At 44.2% G+C, this 26,347-nt stretch overlaps 1 protein-coding gene across 3 annotated transcripts in view; it reads left to right on the top strand.

Annotated features, from left to right (window-relative positions):
- The window catches only part of CSNK1E (casein kinase 1 epsilon), a 154,140-nt gene extending 128,408 nt beyond the window's left edge, over positions 1–25,732 (top strand). For 2 of the 3 annotated variants that reach the window (XM_033929421.1, XM_033929423.1), the window contains exons 5-11: positions 1,989–2,217; positions 8,823–8,993; positions 9,103–9,251; positions 10,547–10,739; positions 11,032–11,171; positions 11,403–11,466; positions 24,263–25,732. In XM_033929421.1, the coding sequence (XP_033785312.1) occupies positions 1,989–2,217; positions 8,823–8,993; positions 9,103–9,251; positions 10,547–10,739; positions 11,032–11,171; positions 11,403–11,435 (915 nt within the window). In that variant the 3' untranslated portion in view covers positions 11,436–11,466; positions 24,263–25,732. Of the gene's footprint in view, positions 1–1,988; positions 2,218–8,822; positions 8,994–9,102; positions 9,252–10,546; positions 10,740–11,031; positions 11,172–11,402; positions 11,467–13,639; positions 13,765–24,262 lie in introns of those variants that run through there. The other variant, XM_033929422.1, reaches the window with a different exon arrangement.
- Positions 25,733–26,347: the final 615 nt, after the last annotated feature.

Here is a 26,347-nt window from a genome sequence, read left to right as displayed (position 1 = left end):
CGGTCAGCCAATCAGCCTTCTGCACAGCCTCCTCTGTTCCCCGCCCCCATCAGCCTTCTACACAACCAAACTGCCTGCCAGCCTAAATATTGGGGTTTTTTTTAGCATCCGCCACCGCCCCTGCAGCCCTCTATTGCCTCTGATCCGCTCCTAAACTGCATTTGCAGTTTTTTGAAATTCGCAGGTGCTCCTTGAACTGTACCCCCGCAAATTTCAGGGGAGTACTGTACCGCCATACCAATGAGTTCTAGGCGGTTCACATCAAGAAAAGCTGAACAATCAGCGAATCGTATAAATACACGGCATATACATGTTAAATGCAGTACTAAACGATCAAGGTATAAATTTATCACACAAATAGGTTTTCAGTACTTTTCTAAAAGAATGATAAGATTGTGCTTGAGTAATTAGAGTACTCCACCAGGTGTTCATTTTATTAGCCTGGAATGCAAAAGTTTGATCAAAAAATCTTGTATAATGACAAGATTTGGGTGATGGAAACACATGCAAAAAGTAGGAAGTGATTGATTCACTAAGCAGAAGAAGAAACACCGATTGGGTTTGCCGATCCGAAAAGAAGCAGTTGCAGAGAACCAGTTGCTTACTATCCTTACCGACTCTCCTGCCCAGAAATATTAGTATCGAGGTTACAACCCCATATAAAACAACCATTAAAAATAAAACACCAAAATAAACTTTGCATTTGCGTAAGAATTCATTCCTGTTTTATATATTCTGTAAAAAGTGCATTGTGAGCCCGTGGATTTATCCTGCGGGTTTAAAGCATGTTCTGTTTGATAAATGTCCATAGTCTGGCTACACAAAAATCCAATTCACTGCGTCGGTCACAAATCATTCCTTTTTAAAAATGTCCAGCAAGTAGGACCAGCAAAAGTAAACTGCAGCCATCCCTCCCCCTTTCTTTTGAGCTCGCTTGTGCTTTGCGGGCAGCGCATTTGACACCCGCCAATGACGTGCAGGAATAAACCCCACCCATTAACTACGTAGTGCGAAGCGCATGCGTAATTGCATCGGTAACCTACAAAGATACTCTGCACATGTATTTCGATCGCTTTTACAGCAATCCATGGGATCGCTATAGGGTGTGCATCCGATCAGATCATTTGCATGTAGAATCGGTTGTGAATCGGTCGCTCAGCAAAAATCAGCCAAGAATCGCCCAATGATTCAGTTAGTAAGTTTTAGTGAATCGGTCCCTAAATCGGCTGAAGCTGTTCTGAGTTTCAAGTTTATTAAAAATTTAAAATACCACCTAGGCACAGTTCAAGGCTATGTACAGTTAATGAAAAACAGCTTAAAATAGACATAAATATATACATAATCCATGGGGGGAAAAAATACCCACAAATAAAGTTTATTACACACATTAACAGAAGCAAAGGGAGGCAGGGATAAAGTTACAATGATTTTAAAGAAATTGAGGGACCTGTAACACTTGCCACACTACTTTGGAGTGGATTAAGTCTTTTAGACTTGGGTTAGGTTGGGGTGGGGCATGGTAAAGTTCTGTTAACCAAGCTGAGGGACTCATCTCCTAGAAGGACAGAAGACATCTTCAAAATAAACCAGCAAGAGACAATGCAGTGGTTTGTGGGTGCTTTGTACATGTAGAACTTTATTCTTCTGCCTTGTTGGCCTGTTGGTTTTGAGGATGATGTAATAGTAGCATCCACTCTGGTATAAGAATGGACCAGTCTCGGGGATGTGATTGGTCTCTGATTGCAGTCCATTTGACTGATTAAAGGAATGCCCCTATAGGACTAAAACCAGGTGGGGAGAAGGTTTGATGGGAGGGAAAAGCCCAAAATTTTTCCCAGGTGGGAATCTGTGGATCCAATTTTTGTAACCTTTGTACCATCTTGGTGGTCTTCAGAGCTGACTTGAAAGCTTGGAAAGGAATGCTAAATGGTCTGAAATCTTAAACTCTCACCATTCTTCACACACAGATTATTTATGTTTCGTTGTAGATCAGCCGCATTGAGTACATTCACTCCAAGAATTTCATCCATCGAGACGTGAAGCCAGACAACTTCCTGATGGGGCTGGGCAAAAAGGGGAACCTCGTGTACATCATCGACTTTGGGCTTGCTAAGAAGTACCGTGACGCCCGGACACACCAGCACATCCCTTACCGGGAAAACAAGAACCTGACGGGGACTGCTCGCTACGCCTCAATCAACACTCACCTGGGGATAGGTATGCCAATACTTCTAATACACAGAAATTCACATAGCAGTTCTCAAACTACCTGAACATCTCCAAAGTCTGTGCACAATATTTCATTCTGGGGGCTTTTGCAGTTCTTTTCCACTGCAAGACCAGTTTGACTTTCATATTGAAAACTGCCTGTTGGAAAAGAAGAATCTGCCCTTATTTGCACCTCTGTTTTTGTGTGGATACTTTTTCCAAGTAGATTAATGAGCATACGTTTGAAAATATAAACGTGTGATTTACATTATCAAATGCCATCCCAGCCATGCCTCCTCCTACTGCATGTAAAATTATACATACGATGATGGGACAGTTTTTACAAAACTTTTTTCCATATGTAGCGCATGTTTTTACACTGGAAAAATTGCACAGGTGATTTCTTTAAGAGGGTGCATATTGTATGTTGTCCTTATATTAATGCTCCTAAAGGCTGTGTTTGAAAAGTGCTGGCATGGCACACAATTATAATTTATAAAATATACACAGAGTGCATTGAAACTACGTTAATTCCCACTTATGCGCAAACTTTTTTGCGTCCTCTGTGTACAAGCAAATTTTGCACACACAAGCTAATCCATCCATAAAGCCAGGATAGACAGAACAAAGCACACTTAAATTCATCCTAATGAAGCTTTAAGCCAATGGTCTCAAACTCAAACCCTTTGCAGGGCCACATTTTGGAGTTGTAGGTACCTGGAGGGCCGCAGAAAAAATAGTTAATGTCTTATTAAAGAAATGACAATTTTGCATGAGGTAAAACTCTTTATAGTTTATAAATCTTCCCCCACTCCCCGAAGGCTTGCATGTTCCCCCCCTTCTTTGCGGCATACTCCAGCTTTCCCCCCTGGCCTCAGTTTCAGCTAATTATCACAGCCTGCAGAGAGAATCGCCGGTGCTGTAGCGTTCCTTGCAAGCTGCCATTGGCCTCCACAGCACATTCCCTCTGTTGCAGTCCCACCCCTCCTCTGACAGGGGTAGGATCGCAGCAGAGGGAACATGCTGCTGAGGACGACGGCAGCCTGCAAGGATCGTTACAGCACCGGATATCCTCTCTCCAAGCTGAAGGTAAGAGCGAGAGGCCAGGGGGGAAACCGGAGTAAGTTGCAAAGAGCGGGCAGCACTAATACAGACCGCAGGCCGCAAAATAGTACCTGGCAGGCTGCATGTGGCCCTGGGCCACGAGTTTGAGACCATTGCTTTAAGCTATTCTGCAAAAATGCAGAGAAGTACATAGAAGACGAGAAGGCTGAGCCCAACGCCGGGTCTTTAACACAAGATCTGAGGTGATGTAATAAGTTAGCTTATTCTTCGGCTTTGTTCCTTTCTTCTCTTTTTACTGTCAGCATGGTGATATCGTACTAATCCTCTTGAGTGCTGATCCTGTGCTTCTGCAGGTGCATCTTTTATGCAGAAACATATCAGAAGTGTCTTTTCAAGCCACGATAAGCATCTTGATTTGCGATTGGTCCATGCCTAATTATTGCTAAATTGCTTTGAATATCAACTCTCAATATCTTTAAAAGGCCAAGGGAGGCTCCTGGGAGAGTGTGGGGCAGTGCTTAAAGCTACAGCCTCAGTACCCTGAGGTTGTGGGTTCAAACCCACACCGCTCCTTGTGACTCTGGGCAAGTCCATTTCCCCAGTTACCACAGTTATTAGATTGTGAACCTGCACAGACGGGGAAAAATACTTGAGTACCTGATTAATATTCAGTGTATTTTAACTGCTTTGGGTGAATCTCTTCATGAAAAGACAGTTAATAGATCCCAATAAATTATTTATTTATTTCTTTTAAAAAACTTGATAGACCGCCCAGCTTTCTCAGATCAGGGTGGTTTACAAAAATAAATATCTAGAATAATAAAACGCTAAGTGCGCATGCGCACTTTTAGCACGTGCTTCCCTGATCTGTCGCGCTGTGCCGGCAAGAGTGCGCATGTGCGCTTACTACGTCGCCACAGCCTCCCTGCTCTCCACCTCGCGCCGCTGCAGTAACGGCCACACACTCGCGACTCGCCTTCGTTCTGGAGCCGGCAAAGAAGAGCTCTCCCCAATCGGAAAAGCTACAGCACAGATCGGGAGGGAGGCTGTGGCGGCCTTCCTACGCCATTACCCAGGCGCACCTACCCAGAGTAGCCCAGAAAGATAGCCCTTCTAATGATCCCACCAAAAAATTTCCTCTAACCCCTTCTCTGTCTTCTGAGAGCCCACTGGGGTGGAACTTCAACTCAATGCAGTGCTCAGTATTCCCTGTACAGCCCCGTGGGTTCCCTTCAATCAGAAGCAGTGCAGCAGCATCCTGACAGAAGGCAACAAGTCTCAAGCAGCTTTGTGGGGGAGACTTGATTTTAAGAAGCAGCCTGATGATGTCAAACTGGGGTGTGATTTCTACTCGATGTAGCATTCAGTGCTCCAGAGCAGCCCAGCAGACTCTCCTCAATCACCAGCAGCGTAGCCGAGCCCAGACAGAAAGTAACACGCCTCAGTTTCAGTATTCTATATTGAATAGATTCAAGTGCTATTGTATTTCTCCCCATTTCTTGGATTCAGTTAGGGCCTCTACTAAACAAAACATTCACTGTCTCTCACGGTAGTATTCAAATGGCCAAAATCATTAATGATATTTTCTTAGATCATTAGATATATTAAAAATTGTACTAATAAAAAAATGAAAAACTTAAATAAAACAAATTAGAAAATAATGAAGTAAACAATCCAAACAGAACCCAAAACAGAACAATAAATAATATGAGTAATGTAGATGACATCCTGATTGGATGTCATCTTGAACAAAAAATATATGGAAGGGAGGCCTACTGCTGAACAGGGGGAGCAGGAAAGAGGTGCTGATAGACAGGGCATAAGGTGCTGATGGACGGGGGGGGGGGAAGGGAGGCCTACTGCAGGACAGGGTAGGTAAAAGGAAGGGAGAATGGACAGGGGGAGCAGGCAAGGGGTGGTGGTGGACAGCCAAGGAAAAGAAAAACAGAGAAAAAGAAAGACAGAAATACAGAAAGCAGCTAAGGAGAGAGCGAGAGAAAGAAATAAAGACAAGACACACACACATATATTCTAGCACCTGTTAATGTAACGGGCTATAAGACTAGTAAATTAATATTAAAAGAAAAGAACTCTTATTAGTGACATCAATAACATGTTATTGATGAAAAGCTTTACTTGAAAGATGAAATTTGACCTTATCTATAATAATAAAACGCTACGCGCGCATGCGCACTCGCGCCGCGTGTTCCCTGATCTGTCGCGATGTGGCGGCACAAGTGCGCATGTGCTAGATGGCGCGGAGTGAGGGGCCGGGACTTAGGGGAAGGAGAGCAGGCCTGGAATTTGGCCGGGCCCGGCCAGGCAAGACCCCCCCCCTTCCTCGCCGCACCCAGGCCCTGGCGGTCCCCGCCGGCAGAGGCAAAAAGACAGCGGTCGCTTTCTGTGCGGACATGTTTCCTTAAATCCCGATCCTTTCCGTCGTCTTCGCACCCTTCCCCCCCCAGCGCACCCGAACTCCCATCTGACACACTGCTTGAAAGGAGCCTGGTGAGGATCGCCCTGTGTCTCTGGAGCTTCCCCCCCTCCCCCACCCACTCACCAACCGCTGCCGACGACGCGAGTCCAGAGCCACTTGCTATCACCACGGCGGCCACTCCCAATCTCTCTCTGTCTGCCGAAAAAAACCAAAAGAAAATAAAACAATCGCTGGCACGTAAGGGGAAAGAGGCACTTATGGGTACAGCAGGGAAGGGAAGGGCTTCTCTCTCCCCCCAAGCAGCAAAAAAACCTCCCAATGTCCGCGGCTGTGACCCCCCCTCCCAAAGTGGTAACCCACAGAAGAAAATCATGAATGTCTTTGCAGACTTAGTAACAGAATATAACTAGAATACCGAGTTTAGTCTGCTGAATCCTGGAAGCTGTGGTGTTGGACATTTAAAAGGGGTCCAAACAATGTGGCCAGTTTTTGTCTTCAACCTTCAAACGTCCATCAATACCAACATCATCTACCACCATGTCCCATACTTAGAAATAAAAGGCAGATCGATTGTATGAGACTGCCACAGCACTTCCCCCTGACAAGGAGGAGAATGATATTTGGGTGGGGGAGTTGGGATTGGAGTTGGGGCCTGGGTTGGTGAGGAGAAGAAAAACATGAGATAGCCACTAGAGAGAGAGGCTTTGGGTGGGTGAGAGAAGCAGGCATTTGGAGGGTAGGTAGGAGAGAGAGAATACATGGATGGGGTGGGCCGCCAGCACCTCGGCAAGCGAAGGCTAAAGGAGCCCTCCCCCCTGCCCCAGAGAAAGTGAAAGCGCGGAGGAGTGCAGAAGTGCACGCTGGGGCTCGGTTTGGCTCGCCATAGCCCAGCAGTTCGCGAGCTTCCTGCGGAGCAGCATCAGGCGGTGATCCAGCAAGGTAAGTGTATCATAGGGATAAGAAGGAGGAGGGGGGAGAGAAAAAGGAAGGGAGGCCTACTTGCTGGACAGGGGGAGCAGGAAAGAGGTGCTGATGGACAGGGGGGGTGAAGAAAAAGGAAGAAGGCCAGACCGCGGGAAGAGAAGGGGGGGGGGGGAAATGCTGCTGCTGCTGCTGCACAGGGGGCAGGGAAAGACACAGAAAGACAGACTAAGAAAGGGGGTCAGGGAGAGAGAAAGACAGAGAGAGACAGAAAGAAAGACAGACAGACAAACATATATATTCTAGCACCCGTTAATGTAACGGGCTAAAAGACTAGTATAAGCATAAAACAGTGACTGAAATTTAAAGAAGGTATGAATTTATAAGAAATAATATGAATAAGAATTTATGCTGCTTTCTATAGTGGGAAAGACATTATACTGCTATTGAGGGACATCGTTGAGATCCTGAAAATAATATAAAACTGACTTAATTTTTGTAAAGTTTTTAATTGTTGATATAGTTTAATTTAATATAGTATTCTACTATATTGATATCTAATAATTTTAGAGCCATATTCTGTAGTATCTGAAAACGTCTCTGATTCAAACATGAAATACCTACATAGTCTACAGTAATCAATTTTTGATGTGTAAAAAAAAAAAGCTTGAATTACTGTACAACAATTATAGACATTATCAAGTTGTAACTTGGATCAATTTTGGTAACTAAGGGCTCCTTTTACGAAACCGTGTTAGCGGCTTTAGCGCATGCAGCTTTTTAGCGTGCGCTATACCCGCGCTACGCGGCTAGAACTAACGCCGGCTCAATGCTAGCGTTGGCGTCTAGCGCAGCCGGCATTTTAGCGTGCGCTATTACGTGCGTTAAACCGCTAACGCGGTTTCGTAAAAGGAGCCCTAAAGCTTGCTAACTGATTTAGCGCACGCTAGATGCTAAGGCGCCCGTTATATTCTATGGGTGCCTTAGCATTTAGAGTGCGCTAAATTGATTAGCATGCCTTAGTAAAAGGACCCCTATCTTTATTTTATTTTCTATATCGTTCTCCCAGAAGAGCTCAGAAAGGTTTACATGAGTTTATTCAGGTACTCAAGCATTTTTCCCTGTCTGTCCCGGTGGGCTCACAATCTATCTAATGTACCTGGGGCAACGGGAGGATTAGGTGACTTGCCCAGGGTCACAAGGGTTTGAACCAGGGTGCTGAGGCTGTACCTTTAACCACTGCCACACTCTCCCCACTATCTTAATCCCAAATTCTTGTATTATTGTTAATATTGGAGCTATAAAAATGTTGGGGACAATGCAGATCCCTGTGTGATATTGAGCTTGCCACTGAAAAACTTCTTCCGTTTTGAAGAAAAGATGACAACCAATCAAGACTCTTTCAGTTATTCCTATAGAAACGAGTTTCTTTATCAAAAGGTGATGATCAATCAAGTCAAAACCAGAAGTGTGTTTAGCATGACCATAATTTTTTTTTTTTTTAATAGCAGACTTCTGCCCTAATGCTAGCCAAAAGAAAGCCCTTTCCCTGGTAATAGCCATTCTAAAATCTTGTAGTATATTTAACTACACCAGGCATTTCCCTGTCCCTGGAAGGTTTACAACTTAAGGGGCCCTTTTACTAAACATGCTAACGGGCATCTAACGCGACTTAAAATGGCATACCACGGGACATGCCCTCCCCAGATCCCACTGCATTGGGAGAGAGAGTGTTTTAGGGGCCTATCTTAATTTTTCTGCCTGGGGCCCATTCAATCTTGGCTTTGCCATTTCCAACGATCATGGTTGACACTATTTCAGGAGGGGCTCCTGCTCCCTCCTTAGGCCATTATAGATCACTGACTCACTTTTGAAGTCCCACTGCCTTTGCTGCCAGCCAGAACACCACCACCTTTTATAATTTACTGTCAGGGCATAGGCCTGAAGGGGCTTGGGCCCCCTAACCTTCAGCTCGGGACACCTCTACTTTCATGGTTGGCTGAGAAGCCACACCCTTCCAGCCAAAGACATCTCCTGCCTGGGTTGTACCTGCAGCAGCACTTAATTCAGCTGCTAATGCCAGCTCTCCTGATCATGCTCAGTTAGACCTGGGCTGGATGGACCATTGGTCCGACCCCGATTGGCTATTCTAATGTTCTTACATTTCCCTTTGTATTTTCCCTCTCATTAGAGCAAAGTCGTCGAGATGACCTGGAGAGCTTGGGCTACGTCCTCATGTACTTCAACCTGGGTTCACTGCCCTGGCAAGGGCTGAAAGCAGCCACAAAGCGTCAAAAATATGAACGGATCAGTGAGAAGAAAATGTCCACGCCCATTGAGGTCCTTTGCAAAGGGTATCCTTGTAAGTAATGGTCACCAGGCCTTTGACTGTGCTTAACACATTTCTGGATATGCCTTTGTGTACCTCTGAATCAGTTACTTACTGGCTTTGTCTCTCTACTTGTCTGCAGCTGAGTTTTCCACATACCTGAATTTCTGCCGTTCCTTGCGGTTTGACGACAAGCCTGACTACTCATACCTGCGACAGCTTTTCCGGAACTTGTTCCACCGACAGGGCTTTTCGTATGACTATGTCTTTGACTGGAACATGCTGAAATTCGTAAGTAACATACAGCCAACCTCCTTCTGTAGGGGGATACTACGAAGATCCTTTTATTGTCTGGTATAAAGAAGAGTGTCTGACCCAAACCCTACTTTGGAAAGGACAGCATTATCAGCCCTGTTTGCTGTTTTGAAACCCACTAGCTAGGGCTAAGAAAACAGCTCTTCTTAATGTTGTACACTTCCCCCTCCGTATTTGCGGTTTCCATATCTACGGATTCACTTATTTGCGATTTTAAATCTAAAATACCTTTTTCTTTTTTTCAAGCTATTTTAAGCCCTGTAATCCCACCTCAAGCCTTACCTGGTGGTCTAGCAGGTTTTTGGGGCAGGAGCGATCTTCCCACGCTCCTGCCCTGTGCAAATCGCTCACAGGAAATGGCTGCCTTGAGCTCCCTTAGTCTCTCGAGCCATTTCCTGTGAGCGATCTGCACAGGGCAGGAGCGTGGGAAGATCGCTCCTGCCTGAAAACCCGCTAAACCACCAGGTAAGGCTTAAGGGGCGGCTTTCAGGGCTTAAAATAGCCGGGGAAGCGGGGTTAGGGGCAGAACCGGCTGAATATTATTCGCGTTTTTTTTAATATTCACAGGCCGGCTCTGCCTCTAACCACCGCAAATATGGAGGGGGAAGTGTAGTTCTTTGGAGGGGCTCCAAGCACAACAGTGTGAGCAGTACTGTGCTCAACCATCTAGCCAGGATCTGAGAATTTTGGCCAGCCTTGGAATTAGGAGTTGAATTGGGCCTGGAAACTGAGGCTCAAAGGTCTTCCGGGATTTGTTTGTGTTTTTTTGGGAAGGGGGTCAAATTTTATTTTACTGTTCCCCCTTCTCCCTTCCATCTTGGAGTTTGTTAATGTTCTTCTTTGATTTTTGTTGCTTGGGTGGATGGCGATGGTTGTACTGTGGGCTCTGCATCACAAGCATGTATTCTCTTTCTAGCTAAACTAACATTTTGGGGCGGGGAAGGTGTCGGATGACTGTTCCAGCACTCAATGTGAACCTTCAAGTCCATTGTACAGGGAATTAATTTAAAGAACAAATTAATTCTTACCGTTTAGAGGAGATCTTTTGTGAAGTTTACCAGTGTCTTTGTACATTCTACTGATCACACCAGATATAAAGTTTATGAGTTTAAGGTTTATATGTTGGGGACATTGCTGTCTCCAGCTGCAGGTGTTCCAATCTGGGTAAGGGATTTGGAGCTTTGGTGGTTTTATGCCTATTGAGTGCTGGGTTTTCAGGCGGGTAGGGCCTCTCTGCATCTCTCTCACTGGGAGGGTGTCTCTTTCTACAGGGAGCAGCTCGAAACCCAGAGGACATGGATCGAGAGAGGCGTGAGCATGAGAGGGAAGAAAGGATGGGGCAGCTGCGTGGTTCAGCAACACGTGCCCTCCCCCCAGGACCTCCCGCAGGAGCCACTGCCAACCGCCTGCGGAATGGCGCTGAGCCTATGACAGCCACACCAGCATCACGGATCCAGCAGACTGGTGAGTAGAGGGACTCCAGTGAATGTGCAGCTGTGTCTTCTCTCTCTGCTACCAGTGGGAGGTTCCCACTGCAGGCCCTACTATCTTCAACATCCCAGGACTAAAAATGCCATGATTGTACACCAAAGTTGTCTTTTTCAAAAGTTTTTGAAGCCCCTGTGCATTTGTGATAGATGGGGAAGGGTATATTTGTATCTGCATATACTTGGGTCAAGGTGGGGGAAAAGTTAGGAGGGGCAAGAAACCAATCCCCTGTAGTAGAATGAAGTCCTATTTATCGTTCCCTCCATAGGTAACACATCTCCTCGTGCAATTTCTCGGGTGGACAGAGAGCGGAAGGTGAGCATGAGGTTACATCGAGGAGCACCAGCCAATGTGTCATCTTCTGACCTGACAGGGCGACAGGAAGTGTCACGGATTTCAGCATCACAGGTAAGTGGTCAGTCTCTCCCCTCCTCCCCACCCTCAGGTTTGGTTTAACTTTCCTGCACTATACAATGTTAATCACACTTGCATGCAGTGATGCAAATAGTGATGGAGTCTGAGATCTTACAGCTTTGCATCACATTGTCTGTGCCAGTCTTTTGTACTTCCTTAACTCCGACTCTTCTCTTTCCGTACATCCACCTGCGTTTCATGACTGTCATTTTGATCTCTCCCTAGGCTAGTGTGCCATTTGACCACCTTGGGAAGTGAACTGGATGCCACTGGACCAATGTTTGCTTAGGTAAGTACCCAGTTTCACTACTGCCATCTGGTGGCAGGTGTTAAGTATTTATGTACATTAAGGCCTGATATTCAGGCACAGAGATCAGCGTTTTGCAGTCTGCTGCTAGCGTTATACCCAGAAATTCATTGCCCAGCCATGTTCAAGATAAAACGTTGAATTTCCAAGTATACAGGAGTGGTGTAAGTATAGCTGGTTAAATTTTGATATTCAGCTCTTAATCGACTCTGTGATCTGCATAGAGATAGGACTTTGTTTTATGCGGTTATCTTTGCTGGTTAAGTGCTAAATATTTGCACTTAATTGACCAAGCATTGACTCTGAAATTGCCAGTTTCAGGTTGGGCACTAAGTGGACATTTTCAGCAAAACCATCTGATTAAGTGTCACTGAATATGCCCAGTTAGCCCCAGACAAACGATTAAACAACCATTATCCTCTCCTGGTCATTTAAATTGCTTTTAAATATTGGGCTCTTTGTAATCCACCCTGGGATTTATAGATCAGGTAAATAATCAAAATAATACATAAGACTTAAAAACATATGAAAAGAAACATTATTACAAAAAAAAACCAACAAACCTACCAATGCTGTGTGCATGCTTGCCCTTCCGTCTGCACGAAATGCATCCTTTTTTTTTTTTTTGAAAATCATTTTTATTAAGAAGGGAACAACAACAAATGCATCCTGATAGCACCTTGGGCTGCCTCTGGCTGGTGGTATTTTGGAGGAATAGCCAAGTGCAGGGGTGTCAAATGTCGGTCCTCGGAGGGCCACATTCCAGTCGGGTTTTCAGGATTTCCCCAATGAATATGCATGAGATCTATTTGCATGTGCTGCTTTTCATTGTATGCTAATAGATCTCATGGGGAAATCCTGAAAACCCAACTGGATTGCGGCCCTCAAGGACTGACATTTGACACCCCTGGCCTAGTGGTTAGCGCAGCAGCCTGAGAAGCTGGGGAACCGGGTTTGATTTTCCGCTGCAGCTGCTTGTGACTGGGCAAATCACTTGACCCTCCATTGCTCCAGGTACAAAGTAAATACCTGTGTATAATATATAAGCCACTTTGATTGTAACCACAGAAAGGCGGTATATCAAGTCCCATTCCCCTTTACCAAGAGAGAGCTATGTATTTGTGTAGTTAGTTTCTGAATTGGTAGCAACGTAGAGAAATGATTAGGAAGAAAACCTGTCCCCTTGTCTTCAAATAGGGTGCAGTGGCCAAAATAACCAAAGGAGCACTGTGGGTCTTGTTTGGAAGGATGCTTGAGTAGTTCATGTGTTCTTTTTTGGTACCGGGGTTTGTTTTAACCCTTTATTTGGCATTGTTGCTCAGAAGCAACATGTGCTTTCTATGGTTCTTATGGGAGATCTGGATCTCCAAATGCCTGTTTGCTTGGCACTGTTGTTCTTGTTCAACATCAAGTTACATAAAGTAGCCATATCACAATCTGCCAATTAAAGGGTCAAGAGGAAAAAAAAGAAAAGAACCCCCCCCCCCCCACACACACACACACACACTTATAAAGATCATTTTCATTAAGAGGTGATGCTGTCTGGCCTTCAGATCCTCTGTTTTACTCACCAGTCCCACAGCATGGTGCCATTGGTCCTATGTGGGATTGCTTTTAGCAATGAGCACGTGACCAGATCAACATGTCCTCATCCTTTTAGTCCTGGAGAACACTAAACATCTTCGCTGGTTGCAATTCATTTTCTAAGATCAGCGCTCTCTTTTGATGTTCGTGAACTTTCCAGACCTCTTGTTTCTCCTCTTTGATGTCTTCTACTTTCGAAGAAGGGCTCTGTGAGCCATTTGTGTTATTGGATAATGTATGCTAACTTTTGAGATATCTTTGGAACCTGCAAAGATATGCCTGCTAATTGGGATCTGAATTAAAAAAAAGCATTTTCCATTGGTGATCTTCATTTTAGAAATTAGGGTACCAAAGCACAATATTTTCTCCAATTTTTAAATACATTACATTTTGGATATCATTGTGTGGGCTTGGGATGAATCCCAAAATATCTGGAATGTTGCTTGGTTTTTAATTTACTATTTATATACCTAGGCATTTTTTTTGTGTGTGGATTTTCATTTTTATTTATTGTTTTTTATTTTTTTCTCACGTTGGTTCTAAATAAAATACTGATTTTGTTGCTTGTCAGATGCAAAATCAGGATTGAATGAAGACAGAGATATTACGTGTGGCGTTCAGTATTCAGACACTACCCAAGGACGGCCCTGCAAAAAGTTCACCCCAAAAATGATGCATCTAGCTTGCAGTTTGTATGTAGGAGTTTACTTAGCTCTTTCTGGATTAGTGATACCGCCCAGCTTTTTTTTCCCAGCTATTACTTTGATTAAAATTTCTTTGGCACAGTCCAGCAACCAAGTGTCTCTCCTTTTTAAGAAAATTATGAGTTTATATATTTTTTTTTGGTGGGGGAAGGATTAGCTCACACCTATTCAGTAGTACCTTAAAATAATTACATTCAGGTACAGCAGGTATTTCTCTGTCCTGTAGGTTTATATATCTAGATCAACAAAGGATTAAGGACTAGATTCTCAAAGCTTTAACACCATCGCTAAACTGTTTTCTGGCAGTTTAGCCTGTACAAAGTTTAGCGACGGATTATCTCCCTCTTTAGCGAGGATTCTAGCAGTCTCTGACACTGACATGCAACCATTGAAATGAGCCCTCCAGTGGATTTTAAAAAATTGCTGAGCCATTTTCTAAAAGCAGCATCGTCTTTTAGCTACGAAAGAAAGCTAGTGGTCCAGGGGTGCCAGTCAATGTCAGAGACTTCTAGAAAGCCTTGCCTAAAATTCCGGCTGTGACCCACCCTGCTGCAAGAGATGCCCACTCTCTCCTGCCTGCAGCACTAGTAAAAAAAAAAATCCTGTCGTGACTGCGCCCCCCCTCCCCCCAGCAGCAGGAGAGATGCCCACTCTTTCCTACTGCAGTAAACTACCAGCAGTGACCAAACCCCCCTCCCCCTTACCTCAAGAGCTGAACCAGAAGGACATGGACATCATCTTCCCAGCAGCTCCTGCTGCTGCGTCATCTAAAATGGTAATTTCCTTCCCTGGTGCATCATGGGATACATCAAGGAGGGGCTTGAGGCCCCTCCTATGGGCGGGGCTTTAAACACCCTGGGCCAATCAGAGCATCAGGCCCTTCCCTATGGGGTCAGCCTAATGCCCCACCTGTGGGGTGTCCAGGTCAATCAGAGCCTTAGGACCCTTCCTGATGCATCCGGGGAGGGGCCTGAGGCTTTGATTGGCCCAGGGTGTTTAAAGCCCCGCCCATAGGAGGGCCATAGGCAGGGCCTTCAGAACCTCAAACCCCTCCCCATTGTATCCCATGATGCACCTGGGAGGAAAATTACCATTTTAGACGATGCAGCAGCTTTTGGGAAGATGATGTCCACGTCCTTCCGGTTCAGCTCTTGAGGTGAGGGGGGTCCAAGGTCCGGTCACGACAGGTAGTTTACTACAGTAGGAGAGAGTAGGCATCTCTCCTGATGCAGGGGGGGGGTCGCAGTCAGGGGGGGGGGTCGTATCAGGATTTTTTTTACTTGTGCAGCAGGCAAGAGATAGTGAGCATCTCTACTGCTGCAGTGGGGGGGTCGCAGCCGGGATTTTAGGCAAGGGGTGTTGTAATGCAATGGAAAGAATGGGCAGCTTTCCTGCTGCATCACAACACAGGGGCAGTGGGAGAGTGTGGGGTGTCTCTCACGCTGTTGTTTTGTGTTGGGTTTGGGTTTTTTAATGGCGTTGACAGCACATTTTTTCTACGCATGTGCCCAACAGCGATGGTCATAGGCAAATTTAGGAAATCTTCGCTGCTGTCCGCCGACCTTATTTGCATGTGCTTTTTTTTTTTTTTAAAGAATGTCTCTGGTTTTTACATTCGGTATTGGAATGGCTGCGTTAGCAGACCATCGCTTTTTAACGTGGTTTTTTGAGAATCTTCCTCTAAAGTGATTTGATTAAAGTCATAAGGAGTGGCAGCAGGATTTGAAACCTGGCTTTTTTTTTTGGGTCTTAATGCTCTGTTAAATCCACTGGGCTACTCACCTACTCCACACATATTAATCAGTGGTACAGATAGATTAACTAATCTTATATTGAGTTATGATATTTTTATGCAAGATAAGCCATTTTTTGGCTCAGTCACTTATGAGAAGGGAAAAGTAGCTTTGAGTATTCCTATTTGCCTTGGTACCCTAATAGCTGAAATAGCCAGTTTGGTGGGTTTTTTTTTTATTTGCATAGAAAAGAGAGCCCTTATTTAGCGATTGCTGAGTACCAGCTTTCATCCTGAAGGGACTTGATATGCTTAAATTAAACCAGGTCTTCAAGAGTTGTGGACAGGTCTGATTATACGAATAACCAACTGTTCGCACTATTTTTATTTGATGGGGACAGGGTTTCTCAGTCCAAACATGCTAATATGTCTGATAAAATGTACTGAAAACCAGACCTGTTTATGGCTCTTGGGGTTCATATTTCCTGATATTTTTTTTTTTCCTCATTGTTTTCATTTGAGCTGTAAAACCAATAATCACCAGCTCTGGTATGCACATAGCATATGAATAAACCTCTAATACTGAAACAATCCCAACCATAAGTAATATGTATAACAAAATCTTGCCCTAAGCTCTCCCACCATCCCTCCCTCTGTTGTCAAACTAAACTAAACCTTAAGCTTATATACTTACTGCATCTTCTCTATAAGGATAGAGCTGAACACAGTTTACAAGAGTTTAAGAAAGGAAAATATAATAAGAATTAGTGGTTATATAGAGAGCAGCGGAATTTACATTTTTGAAAATAGCCACGTTTTCAGATGTTTTCCAAATAATTGGAAAGAGCCCAAATTGCGCAGCTAGACAAGAAAGTTATTCCAAAGCTCAGTAATTTTAAAGTAGAGAGATTTCCCCCCTCTCCCCACCCCCATCTAAGATAAGAGGACATGGACATGGATACAACAGTTTAGGAAAAGCATTCCCATCCATAAGTTTAAAATGCAAAATTCCTTTTCAGATTGAGATTAGATAGCATAATACTCCTTTATACATTTATCTCGTTAAAAAGCTGTGGCCCGAGAGCAATATTTGGGTCTCGTGTCTCCGATATGCATGGAAAATGCTTGGGCACCTACAAGGCTGCTCAGTCATAGCCTTAAGCACTGGGTACCAGAAAACATAGCCAAAAAATGACTTTTAATCCACCAGAGCTTACTAGGGACTAGAGAGCCTTCTACAGAGAAAAAAAAATACATTGTGAACATGCTAAGAAGATTCCCATTTGCAGTGTCCCTGGGTGTCAGGTCAAAAGCGCGCCGGGACAAAGGCGCGAGCAGACAACTGAGCGCAGGGCGGAGGCGCGCACCGAAGAAAAAGACTGTTTTTAGGGGCTACAACGGGGAGTGGAGGGGAACCCCCCCCCACTTTATACAGATCGCGCCGTGTTGTGGGGGCGTTGTAGGGGGTTTGGGGGGTTGTAACCCCCCACATTTTACTGAAAACTTAACTTTTTCCCTGTTTTTAGGGAAAAAGTTACGTTTTCACTAAAATGTGGGGGGTTGCAACACCCCAAACCCCTCACAAAGCCGCCGCGATCTGTATTAAGTAAAGTGGGGGGGGCTCCCCAACAAAAACCCCCGTCGCAGCCCCTAAAAATAGTCTTTTTCTTCGGCGCGCACCTCCGTCTTGCGCTCAGTTGTCGGCGCGCGCCTTTGTCTTCCGCGTTACTGTCTATGAACCGTGTCCCTGCCACCAAACAGCTTGACATGTAAATGTGAATGCAGGAAGGGTTCACAGCAAGGGATGGAGAGTGGGAGGATGGTGACTGATCAGTCAGACCGGAGGTTGAGGTTCAGCACCATGAACAATGGCCCAGAGCATCCCCCTTATTCCAGAGTTCTCCTCATCTGGAGGTCATCAGCCATGGTTATTTTCAGAGTCTGAAAGCAAGGACCCAAACTCTGGACCACAGGTATCACTGGTCAAAATGATGGCTGGAGGGGCCTTTTTCTCCCTTCCTTCCTTCAACAGCAAGAAAGATTTCATTCTGAGAATTAGTTACCAGCCTGTGTAAAGAGAAAAATGCTTGTGATTTGCCCTAAATGCATTTTTTTAACAATAAAAAGTATGGTTAAGTAATGAAATGCAGAGTTGAGAATAAACATTATATAAGGCTTCAAAATAGCAGCATCTCTTCTCCCCAGGAGCATTGAACTGCTAGTCATGGCCTGCGGTTCCCAAGGACCTTCTTTAAGGGGCTGGTGCTGAAAAGAATTAACGCCCTCACCAAAAAAAAAAAAAAAATCATCCCCATCTGCTACCCTGGCCCCTGTGGCATGAGTGGTCCTCAAAAGCTCCTGCCCCAGTGGTTCCTGTCTCTTAAATGACAGCCAAAACCCCTTTGCACTAATTTCTCTTACCTTAAAATGGGATACCAAGTTTAATAAAAAGATACCAAACAGCCCCCTCCTCCCTAGTAAGATTACTCCTGATGCCCCCTCCCTCAATTTTATTCTGTTCTGCTTAGCTCTTTTTAAAAGATAGTGGGTCCCTAGTAGGGCTCACTATCATTGTGTTGCTGCAGGCAGGAACACTTGATGTCCCAGCTGTAGCAGTGCAAAAATTCTGTTTATCACATACGTACCAGCAAATTAGAGCTTTGCATGGTAAATTTCACTGCAACTTAGTAACCCCTCCTTAACCCCCTTAGAAAATCAATAAATGGTTTTCCTGTGCAAAAAGCACATGAGTCCTGAACCTGTGGGTAGTGCATCTTCACCCGCAACATATGCAGATGGCATCATCTATATTTTCAACTCCACCTCACTAGGCACTGTCTCCATATGCTCTACCTAATTTCTTATTTTTGGGTATTATCTGACACTTTTTCTTAGAGGCTATGGGTACTATAGAGGTTCCCAGGAATCCCGGGACAGCTTTGCTTGGGAGAAGTTGCAGACTCTGTGTTATGTAGCTGAGTGGGCCACACTTGCTGCAGAGCACCTGTCTGGCCAGCCTGCCTAACACTTGGATCAGCTTGGGGTTCAGCCCCTGGAAGTCTGCTCATCGAAGTACATGAGCACAGGGTGTATTTAGGCTCTGCAGTGGACGGGAGACCTTAAGGGTGTTGAACATACACACACACACGATGGGGGCACAGCATAGGGCAGTACAGTGAGTACAGTCCATTACTGTCTGAGACACATTGAGGTGGAGTTGATTTAGGAGTTTTCAAAGAGTTTCTGGGGCTTCCTTGAGGGCCCCCTCCCCTAAAATCTGACTTTGAAATTTTTTTCTCCATTTTTGGTGCCAAAATTGCTAACACAGCAGTCTCAAAACACCTTGTTTGGGACCACTAAATCATGTAAATTTTGCACTGGATGAGCACCTGTGCACTGTGTGCCATGTCACATGAGGGGGGGGGTGAGCTTTGGGCTTAGCCCTCATTGAACTTTCCAAAGACATAGAAGGCTCAAGAAGTGGGACATAAATCACTACTAGAGCTCTCCACTGGTGATAGGTAATGCCAGCAAAGGGAGAATGCACAGAGGCCACTGCATCAGGAAAGTCCATTGGAATCTTAAAAAGATCTCCTGGTGACTCGGGTCAGGTTTTGGATGCTGATTTTGTGGCTCTCATGCTTAATGCCTATGTAAAATACAAGCAGTCCCTAGGTCCAGCTGACGCTATGCCAGTTAGCATGCAGAAGGGTTTATCCCTGCAGTCTCTGGCTCCTTTACAAGAAGAGGATCCCCAGGAAACTGAGGTCCAGTCATAGGACTGGGACAATTGGGAATCCAAATTGATGCCTGTTCTCTCCAGAAGTGCTTCCTTTGTAGGAGAAGCAGGTTCTCAGGGTGAGTACAGCCAGGATGCTGTAGCAGTCCTGGACCAGGGAGAAGACCTGACATTGTGCAGGCTGTTTAAGCCAATTAACTTAAATGAGATCATTGCAGTCTCTTTGTTGGAACTATATTCTGCAAGCTGCCTAGACACAGTGGTCACTGCTGAGCAGCTCCAAGACTCAGTCCACATTTTTTCAGCCACATTCTGAGATCACTATGATGCAAACGGAGCATTGGGAAATGCCAGAGGGGCCCTTGCATGGGGCAATGACTAAGCTGGCTCCCGATTTTCCAGCAGCTGTTTACTCCACCTAAGGTGGATTCCTTGGTGGCACAGGTCACAAAACATCTCTTCCCAATGAAGGCGGTGTGGTTATGAAGGATGCACATGACTTCAGGCTGGATCTGATTCTTAAAAGGCAATTTAAGGCCTTGGCTTTGGATCTTGAGGTATTTGCTGATTTTGGAGATGAGAGCCTACCCCCAGATGGTTCTGTTAGAAGTGGATTATGTAGCAAATGCCATGTATGATGTGTTTCGAGTCATGAGCAAAGTGTCTGCATACTCTATTTCTGCCTGCAAGATGCTTTGTGTCAGACAGACAGTGGGCGAGAGTGTTGGTTTGTAAAGCCACACTGCGCAAACTGCCTTTTAAGGGGGAGATGCTTTTTGGCAAAGGGCTAGACGACCTTGGTAACCAGTGTGATGGACAAGCATCCTAAGTTTCTTCCGGATAACAAGCCACATGTACCTCAAGGGGCAAGTTGTGGTTCTTTCAAGGCTACAGGTGGCTTTGGCAAACTTCTCTTCACAGAGGTCATTTCAAGAGTATAGGCAGAGGTTTAGTATTTCTGGCAGAAACTGCATCAGGTACCTGCTCAGTATCCAACTTCAAAAAGTTCCAATAACACCAAATCCCTCTTATCTTCCTCATATAGGAGGGAGACCAGTGGAATATCAGGAGGTCTGTGAAAGGATTTGCATGGACCAGTGGGTGCTAGATATCATTCGAGAGGGGTACAAACTCAAATTTTTTTCAGCCTCTCGAGATTTTTTCATAGATTCCCTGAGTACGAGCAACAATGAAACCGCTGCTACAGATCCAAGTGGTGGAAGAAGTCCTGGCTCAGGTAAATACTCTATATACTTCATCATGACAAAGAAAGATTTGGACGGCTAGAAACTCATTCTGAATCTCAAGTTGGTTAATGCAGCCTTAAAAGTACCCAAGTTCCATATGGAGACAGTAGGATCAGTTATTTCCTTGGTTGATCCTGGAGAATATCTAGCCTATCTGGATCTGACAGAGGCTTACTTGCATATCTCCATTATTCCAGTTCACAGGTTTCTCAAATACCATGTACTGGAGAGACATTTTCAGTTCTCATCACTTCCATTTGGACTAGCAACAGCGCCACGCATGTTTACCAAGGTAATGTTGGTGACAGTAGCACATTTGCACAGAGCCGGGATTCAGGTTCATCCGTGCTTGGACATTTGTCTCATCAGGGTGGCATCCCAAGCAGAGGGCCGTAAGGCAGTGATGCAAGTAGTCCACCTATTGCTGGAACCGGGCTGGATCATCAATTTTCAAGAGAGTCATCTGGATCTTTCGCAAACCCTGGAGTACTTGGGGATTATATTCAACACGGCAAAGGGCCATGTCTTCCTTATGGAGGCTCGCCAGCAAAAGTTGAGATGGCAGATTTTTTTTTTTTTTTAATTCTAGCAATGCCAATCCCCTTGGCATGGCAGCATCTTGCAGGTATTGGGGTCAATGGTAGCAACAATAGAAGTGGTACCTTAGACAAAAACTCATCTTCAACCTCTCCAGAATGCATTATTACCCCATTGGTCACCACAGTTGGATTCCCTTCAGATGCACTTTCAGTGGAAGCCCATCACAGTTTGTGATGGTGGCTAAGCCTGGAAACACTGTCCAAAGGATTGCCTCTACACATAGCAACATGAGTGATCCTGACTACGGATGCCATCCTTTACGGCGGAGAGATCATTGCAAAGGTCATCCGGCCAAGGGCTGCTGGGAGCCTTCACAGAGAACATGGTCCATCAACAGATTGGAACTGAGAGCCATTTGAACAGCATTATGTGTTTTCCAGGAGACCTTGGAAGGGAAAGCAGTCAAGAGTTTTCTCGGACAATGCCAAAATGGTGGTGTATATCAACAGAGAAAGAGGCACCGAGTACATAATTAAAATTGGAGGCCCAGCTGTTTTGCTGAGCAGGAAACCATCTGCTAGCTATTTCAGCAACAAATGTAGCAGGAATGAACAATGTTCAGGCCAACTTTCCAGTCGACAGACGCTGGATCTGGGGAGAGTGGTCCTTGTCCCAGGAAGCATTTGACAGGATTGTTCAGCACTGAGGGCATCCGATGTTCGACCTGATGGCATCAGCCTGAAATCTAAAGACTGTGATACTCTAGATGAAGGAGTGAGCAAGGAAGCACCAGTGTAGATGCTCTAGTACAGCCTTGTCCCACCAGGGATCTCTTGTATGTGCTCCCTCCTTGGCCAATGATAGACCGAGCCATCCAAAGAATAGTGATGTATCAAAGGCTAGTGATCCTCATGGCTGCGTCACCCATAGTATGTGGATCTAGTCTGGCTACAGAGAGACCAAAGTCTGCAATTCCTTCTCCATCCAACGCTGCTCTCGCAGGACCCAGTCGCCTTAGAGAATCCAGAATGCTTTGGGCTTATGGCATGGCTCGTGAGTGCAGTGCCTTAGTACAAAAAGAGTACTCGGAGGTGGTCATAGCCACACTCCTTCTCTCCAAGTAACCAACCACAGTAGCAACTTATGTGAAACCCTGGAAATTATTTCAGCACTGGTGTTCGGAAGAGTAGATGGAGCCAGTGAGGGCTCCAATAGCAGAAATCCTTTCATTCCTTCAGGAAGGTCTAGAGAAAGACTTGGTAGTTAGACTGGCTACCTGGACCTTTAAGGAACTATCTTGTTTTCAAGCTCAATTTGAGAGAGGTTCCTTGACCTCTCACTAGATAGTTCCAGGATTTTGAAGGGAGCAATGCTGTTGTGTCCCACCTGTGCGTCAAACTTGTCCTTCATGGAACCTTAACCTCATGTTGAAGGCCCTAATTAAGGCCCCTTACAAAATCCTTACAAGAGGCCATGCTGAGGGACCTCACTGTAAAGATGGTTTTCCTGGTAGCAGTCATTTATGCTAGAAGACTTTCAGAGCTTCAAGCCTCGTCATGCAGGGAACTATTTCTCAGAATCACAAAGGCAGAAGTGTGTCTGCGTACCTTTCTACCAAAGGTGGTGTCTGCATTCCATGTGAATCAGGAAGTCCAACTACTGGCATTCCAGGCCACAGGTATAAAGAAGTAGGACAAAATACTAGTACAGCTAGATGTCAGAAGGGTTCTCCTTCATTACCTGGAGGTGACCAATGATTTTTGGTTGTCGTATCATCTCTTCATCCTAATGGGCTCTGGTCATAGAGGAAGGCTAGCTTCAAAGGCCTTGATTGCCAGATGGATATGGGTGGCAGTTTCCTCTGCTTACCATAGGATGGGGTAAGTTACCACCAATTTCCTTGAAAGTGCATTCCACCAGAAGTGTATTATCTTCATGGGCAGAGTCCAGAATGGTTTCGCTCGAGGAGATCTGTAGAGCAGGTACATGATCCACTCTATTTATATTTACTAAATTTTTTACATGGTGGATGTGGCAGCAAAAAGGAACTTCGCTTTTGGGTCTGTGGTGCTAGCAGTAAGCTCTTCTATCCCACCATAGGCTCAAGGAACTGCTTTGATACTATCTCACAGGTTCAGGATTTGTGTGCTTTTTGCACTAGATTGGAAGATTAGGTTCTTACCTCGATAATCTTTTTTTCCAGTAGAAAAGCACACAAGTCCTGAAGCCCCGCCCTTTCAGTTTTGAGTATAGCCTACTTTTAGCCTCAAATAGGTATGTGACTGCAAAAGCTAGTCCAATCACACTCAAATAAGACTAAGCCATACAAAGCTACAGCTTTACAGGGACAGGAATGTCTATATACAGGGCTGCTCCTGATAGTCAGAGATGAACAAGTGTTAATGCTGGTTGAACTCAGGTGGTTTTAGTTTCGCCTTGATGCTATGTGCATTTGTTAACAAGTTGTGTTTTCTTGCAGATCAAAAGTATTTGATTGGGGAGGTTCCCTGTGCCCCAACTTTGTTGTTTTTCTTCTTTTTATCTGTGCTTTAGAACAAACAGAGGGCAATGCTCAGTGATGCACGGAGGTGAAGTTGAAAATGTAGATGATGCTTTCTGCATAACTCGCAGGTGAAGATGCACTACCCACAGGTTCAGGACTCGTGCTTTTCTACTGGAAATAAAATTATCGAGTAAATCTAATCTTCCATTTTCTCAGGCTGATGCTTGTTTTCTTCTGTGTTCTTGATAGATGTTTGGGCGTCACACATGACTGCCCCACCATTAGAGCTGATTTGGCCGGTGTTGAAAATCATAAATGGCATTAACTAGTCAAGTACCATGGTATGCAGTAATCATTTGTGACTCTTGCACTGTTTCTATACTCTTTTTAAATAGAAGGGCAAAAACTTATTCAGTCCATTTTACTGCTCTTTAGTCACTGAAAGGAGGTTGACAAGTAAGTTCTACATTAATTCTGAAATAACTCATTGCAGATGCTATGTATGTTGCTGCCAGCATGTCTTAACTGGCTACTCCTCATAGGAGAGGGTCACGTTATCTCTTCTCATGATCCCAGCCAAACCTGTGCTCTGTGCCTTTTTTAAACGTTACTACTGCAATAACATTTATTAATTTCTAGAAGAAATGTTATATTAAATGAAGCAAATGTTTGATAGTTTGAAGTATTTCTGAACTGTTTCTAAATTTCTTTTTTTTTTTCTTTCCTCAGTGTCTTCACTGTACTTTTTTCCCTTTTTTTGAAGAAATTTTTTAAATTTTTTTTCTTTTTTTTTTTTTAATTTTGTTTTTTTTGGGTTTTTTTTGCCAACGGATGGAGGCGAGTCCCTGTGTGTATGTAGACTTTTTATCGCTGTGTTTTGGAAACAGGGCAAAAAAAAAATACAAAAGGGGGTAAGGGGCCTCAGAAGAGCCATGACTGATGACGACGGAGGAGATACCTGACATCAGTGACACCGCTGCCTCTGATGATTCCATATACACGGCCCTCCTGTTCCCCCCCCCTGCTTACTTGGACACCGGCAGGCTGCCAGCGTCTAAACATGCTCATCTTACTACACTCCACACATCTGTTTGGGTGGTGGGTCCCCCCCCCACACCTTTTTTATTTAAGGTTTTGGGTTTTTGTTTGTTTTTTTTATTTTTATTAAAACAAATAGTTTTAACTGTATATGATCGTTTCTTGGCTGGCAGGGCATGATGGAGAGGAAAGGTGTTTGGAATAAGCATTGGGATAAATGAGAAACCAGTAATGATGAAAAGAAAGGTGTGGAACTGAAGGACATGGAACATTTAACGAAACAAAGTTGAATTAAATCAAATTTTAAAAGAAGCCAAACATGAAAGCAGATCCATTAAAGTTTACTGTTTTGGGAGGCATGTAATAGTGCAGAGTTTTTCTAGCAAATTTAAGTATATCCTGGGTTGGGGAAGAGGGGAAGACTGGCAGGCAACGAGGGAGAAATCCCTGAGCAAGAACAAGTGTGATTTCTTGGAAAATGGGGGGTTATTTTACTCTCTTGTTCAAGTTTTACATGGGTGGGGCTGGAGGGAGTGTGTGGGATGGTATTGAAGGACCTTTGATTGCTTTCTGTACCTTGAGGGAGAGCTGAGGAGAAGAGGAGCTCACAGTTTACTATATGTTAACACCTGTGACTCTAGCCTTAGAGCTGAAAGAGGGATTTGGGGTGTTATGTTTGGATTTATTTTTGACCAACGGTGTGGCCACTGCATTTTTTTTAAAGCAAAACATGTTTAAGGGGAAACTGATAATTAAAAGGAACAGCAACAAAGCTATTGCTGGTTATTCTGTTTTGTTTAAACAAAACAGAGTAGCTGCAATGTTGACCTTTTTTATGTTACTTTTTAAACCTCTAGTTGGCGCACCAAGGCCCTCGCTCAATCTCAAAGCCATTTTTTTATATTGAATGTTCACTGTTTTGTTTTTTTTTCCTTAATTTATTTACCTCCCCCCCCAATACATACTTTATTCTTTTTTTTTTTTTTTTTTTAATTAACCGTAACTTTTATTACTTCATAACTGAAAACAAAAAAGAGAGCGAGCAACTTTTTTGGGGGGGATTTTGTACTTCCTGTGTAAATATTGACTTTTTTCAGCTTCACTGTGACTGTTCATTTTGAGGTAATAAAGTAGAAAACAAGTGATTACAAAAAAAAAAAAGACCACTTATCCCATTTTTGGGTGTGTGAATTTTATATCTAATTTGTTGTCGTCCCTTCCTTCCCTGCCTTTATTGAGCTTTTCTACCACTGACCTTATCCTCTAGTCAACTACCTTATGACTCAAGGCTGCTGGCAGCTGATTGATTTTTATTTCTCTGGGGCCCTTTTACTAATGTTTAGCGTGCGCTAACAAAATGCTAAGAAGGTCATAGGTACAAAATATATACATATATTTTCCAAGATTAGTATTTCATAGGAGTAAAGATATATTATAGAGGAAATAGATTCAAACATGCTTAAAATGTTTCTAAATTAGGATGATTAATAGTTCCAGGTCATGAGGGACAAGGTGAGCAGTGCCTGGTTTTATTGACGTTGTATGCAGGATATTGTATTTCTCATTTTCATAAAATGTAAAGAACTGTGGGGCCTTTTATGAGCTGTGGGCTGGTAACCTTGGAGTCATCTGGTGATATTTGATATTGGATTTATTGTATTGGTTTTTACCAAGACTCTGTAGAAAAGGAGTTGATTAGAGGAAAAAGCTCCTGGGGCCCTTTTACTCAAGTGCACTAAGCAGTTACCACCCCCCCCCCCCCAAATTCTATAAATG

The sequence above is a fragment of the Geotrypetes seraphini genome, chromosome 2, assembly GCF_902459505.1.
Source record: "Geotrypetes seraphini chromosome 2, aGeoSer1.1, whole genome shotgun sequence".
Lineage (NCBI taxonomy): Eukaryota > Metazoa > Chordata > Amphibia > Gymnophiona > Dermophiidae > Geotrypetes > Geotrypetes seraphini.
This window is presented reverse-complemented; position numbering and strand designations above follow the sequence as displayed.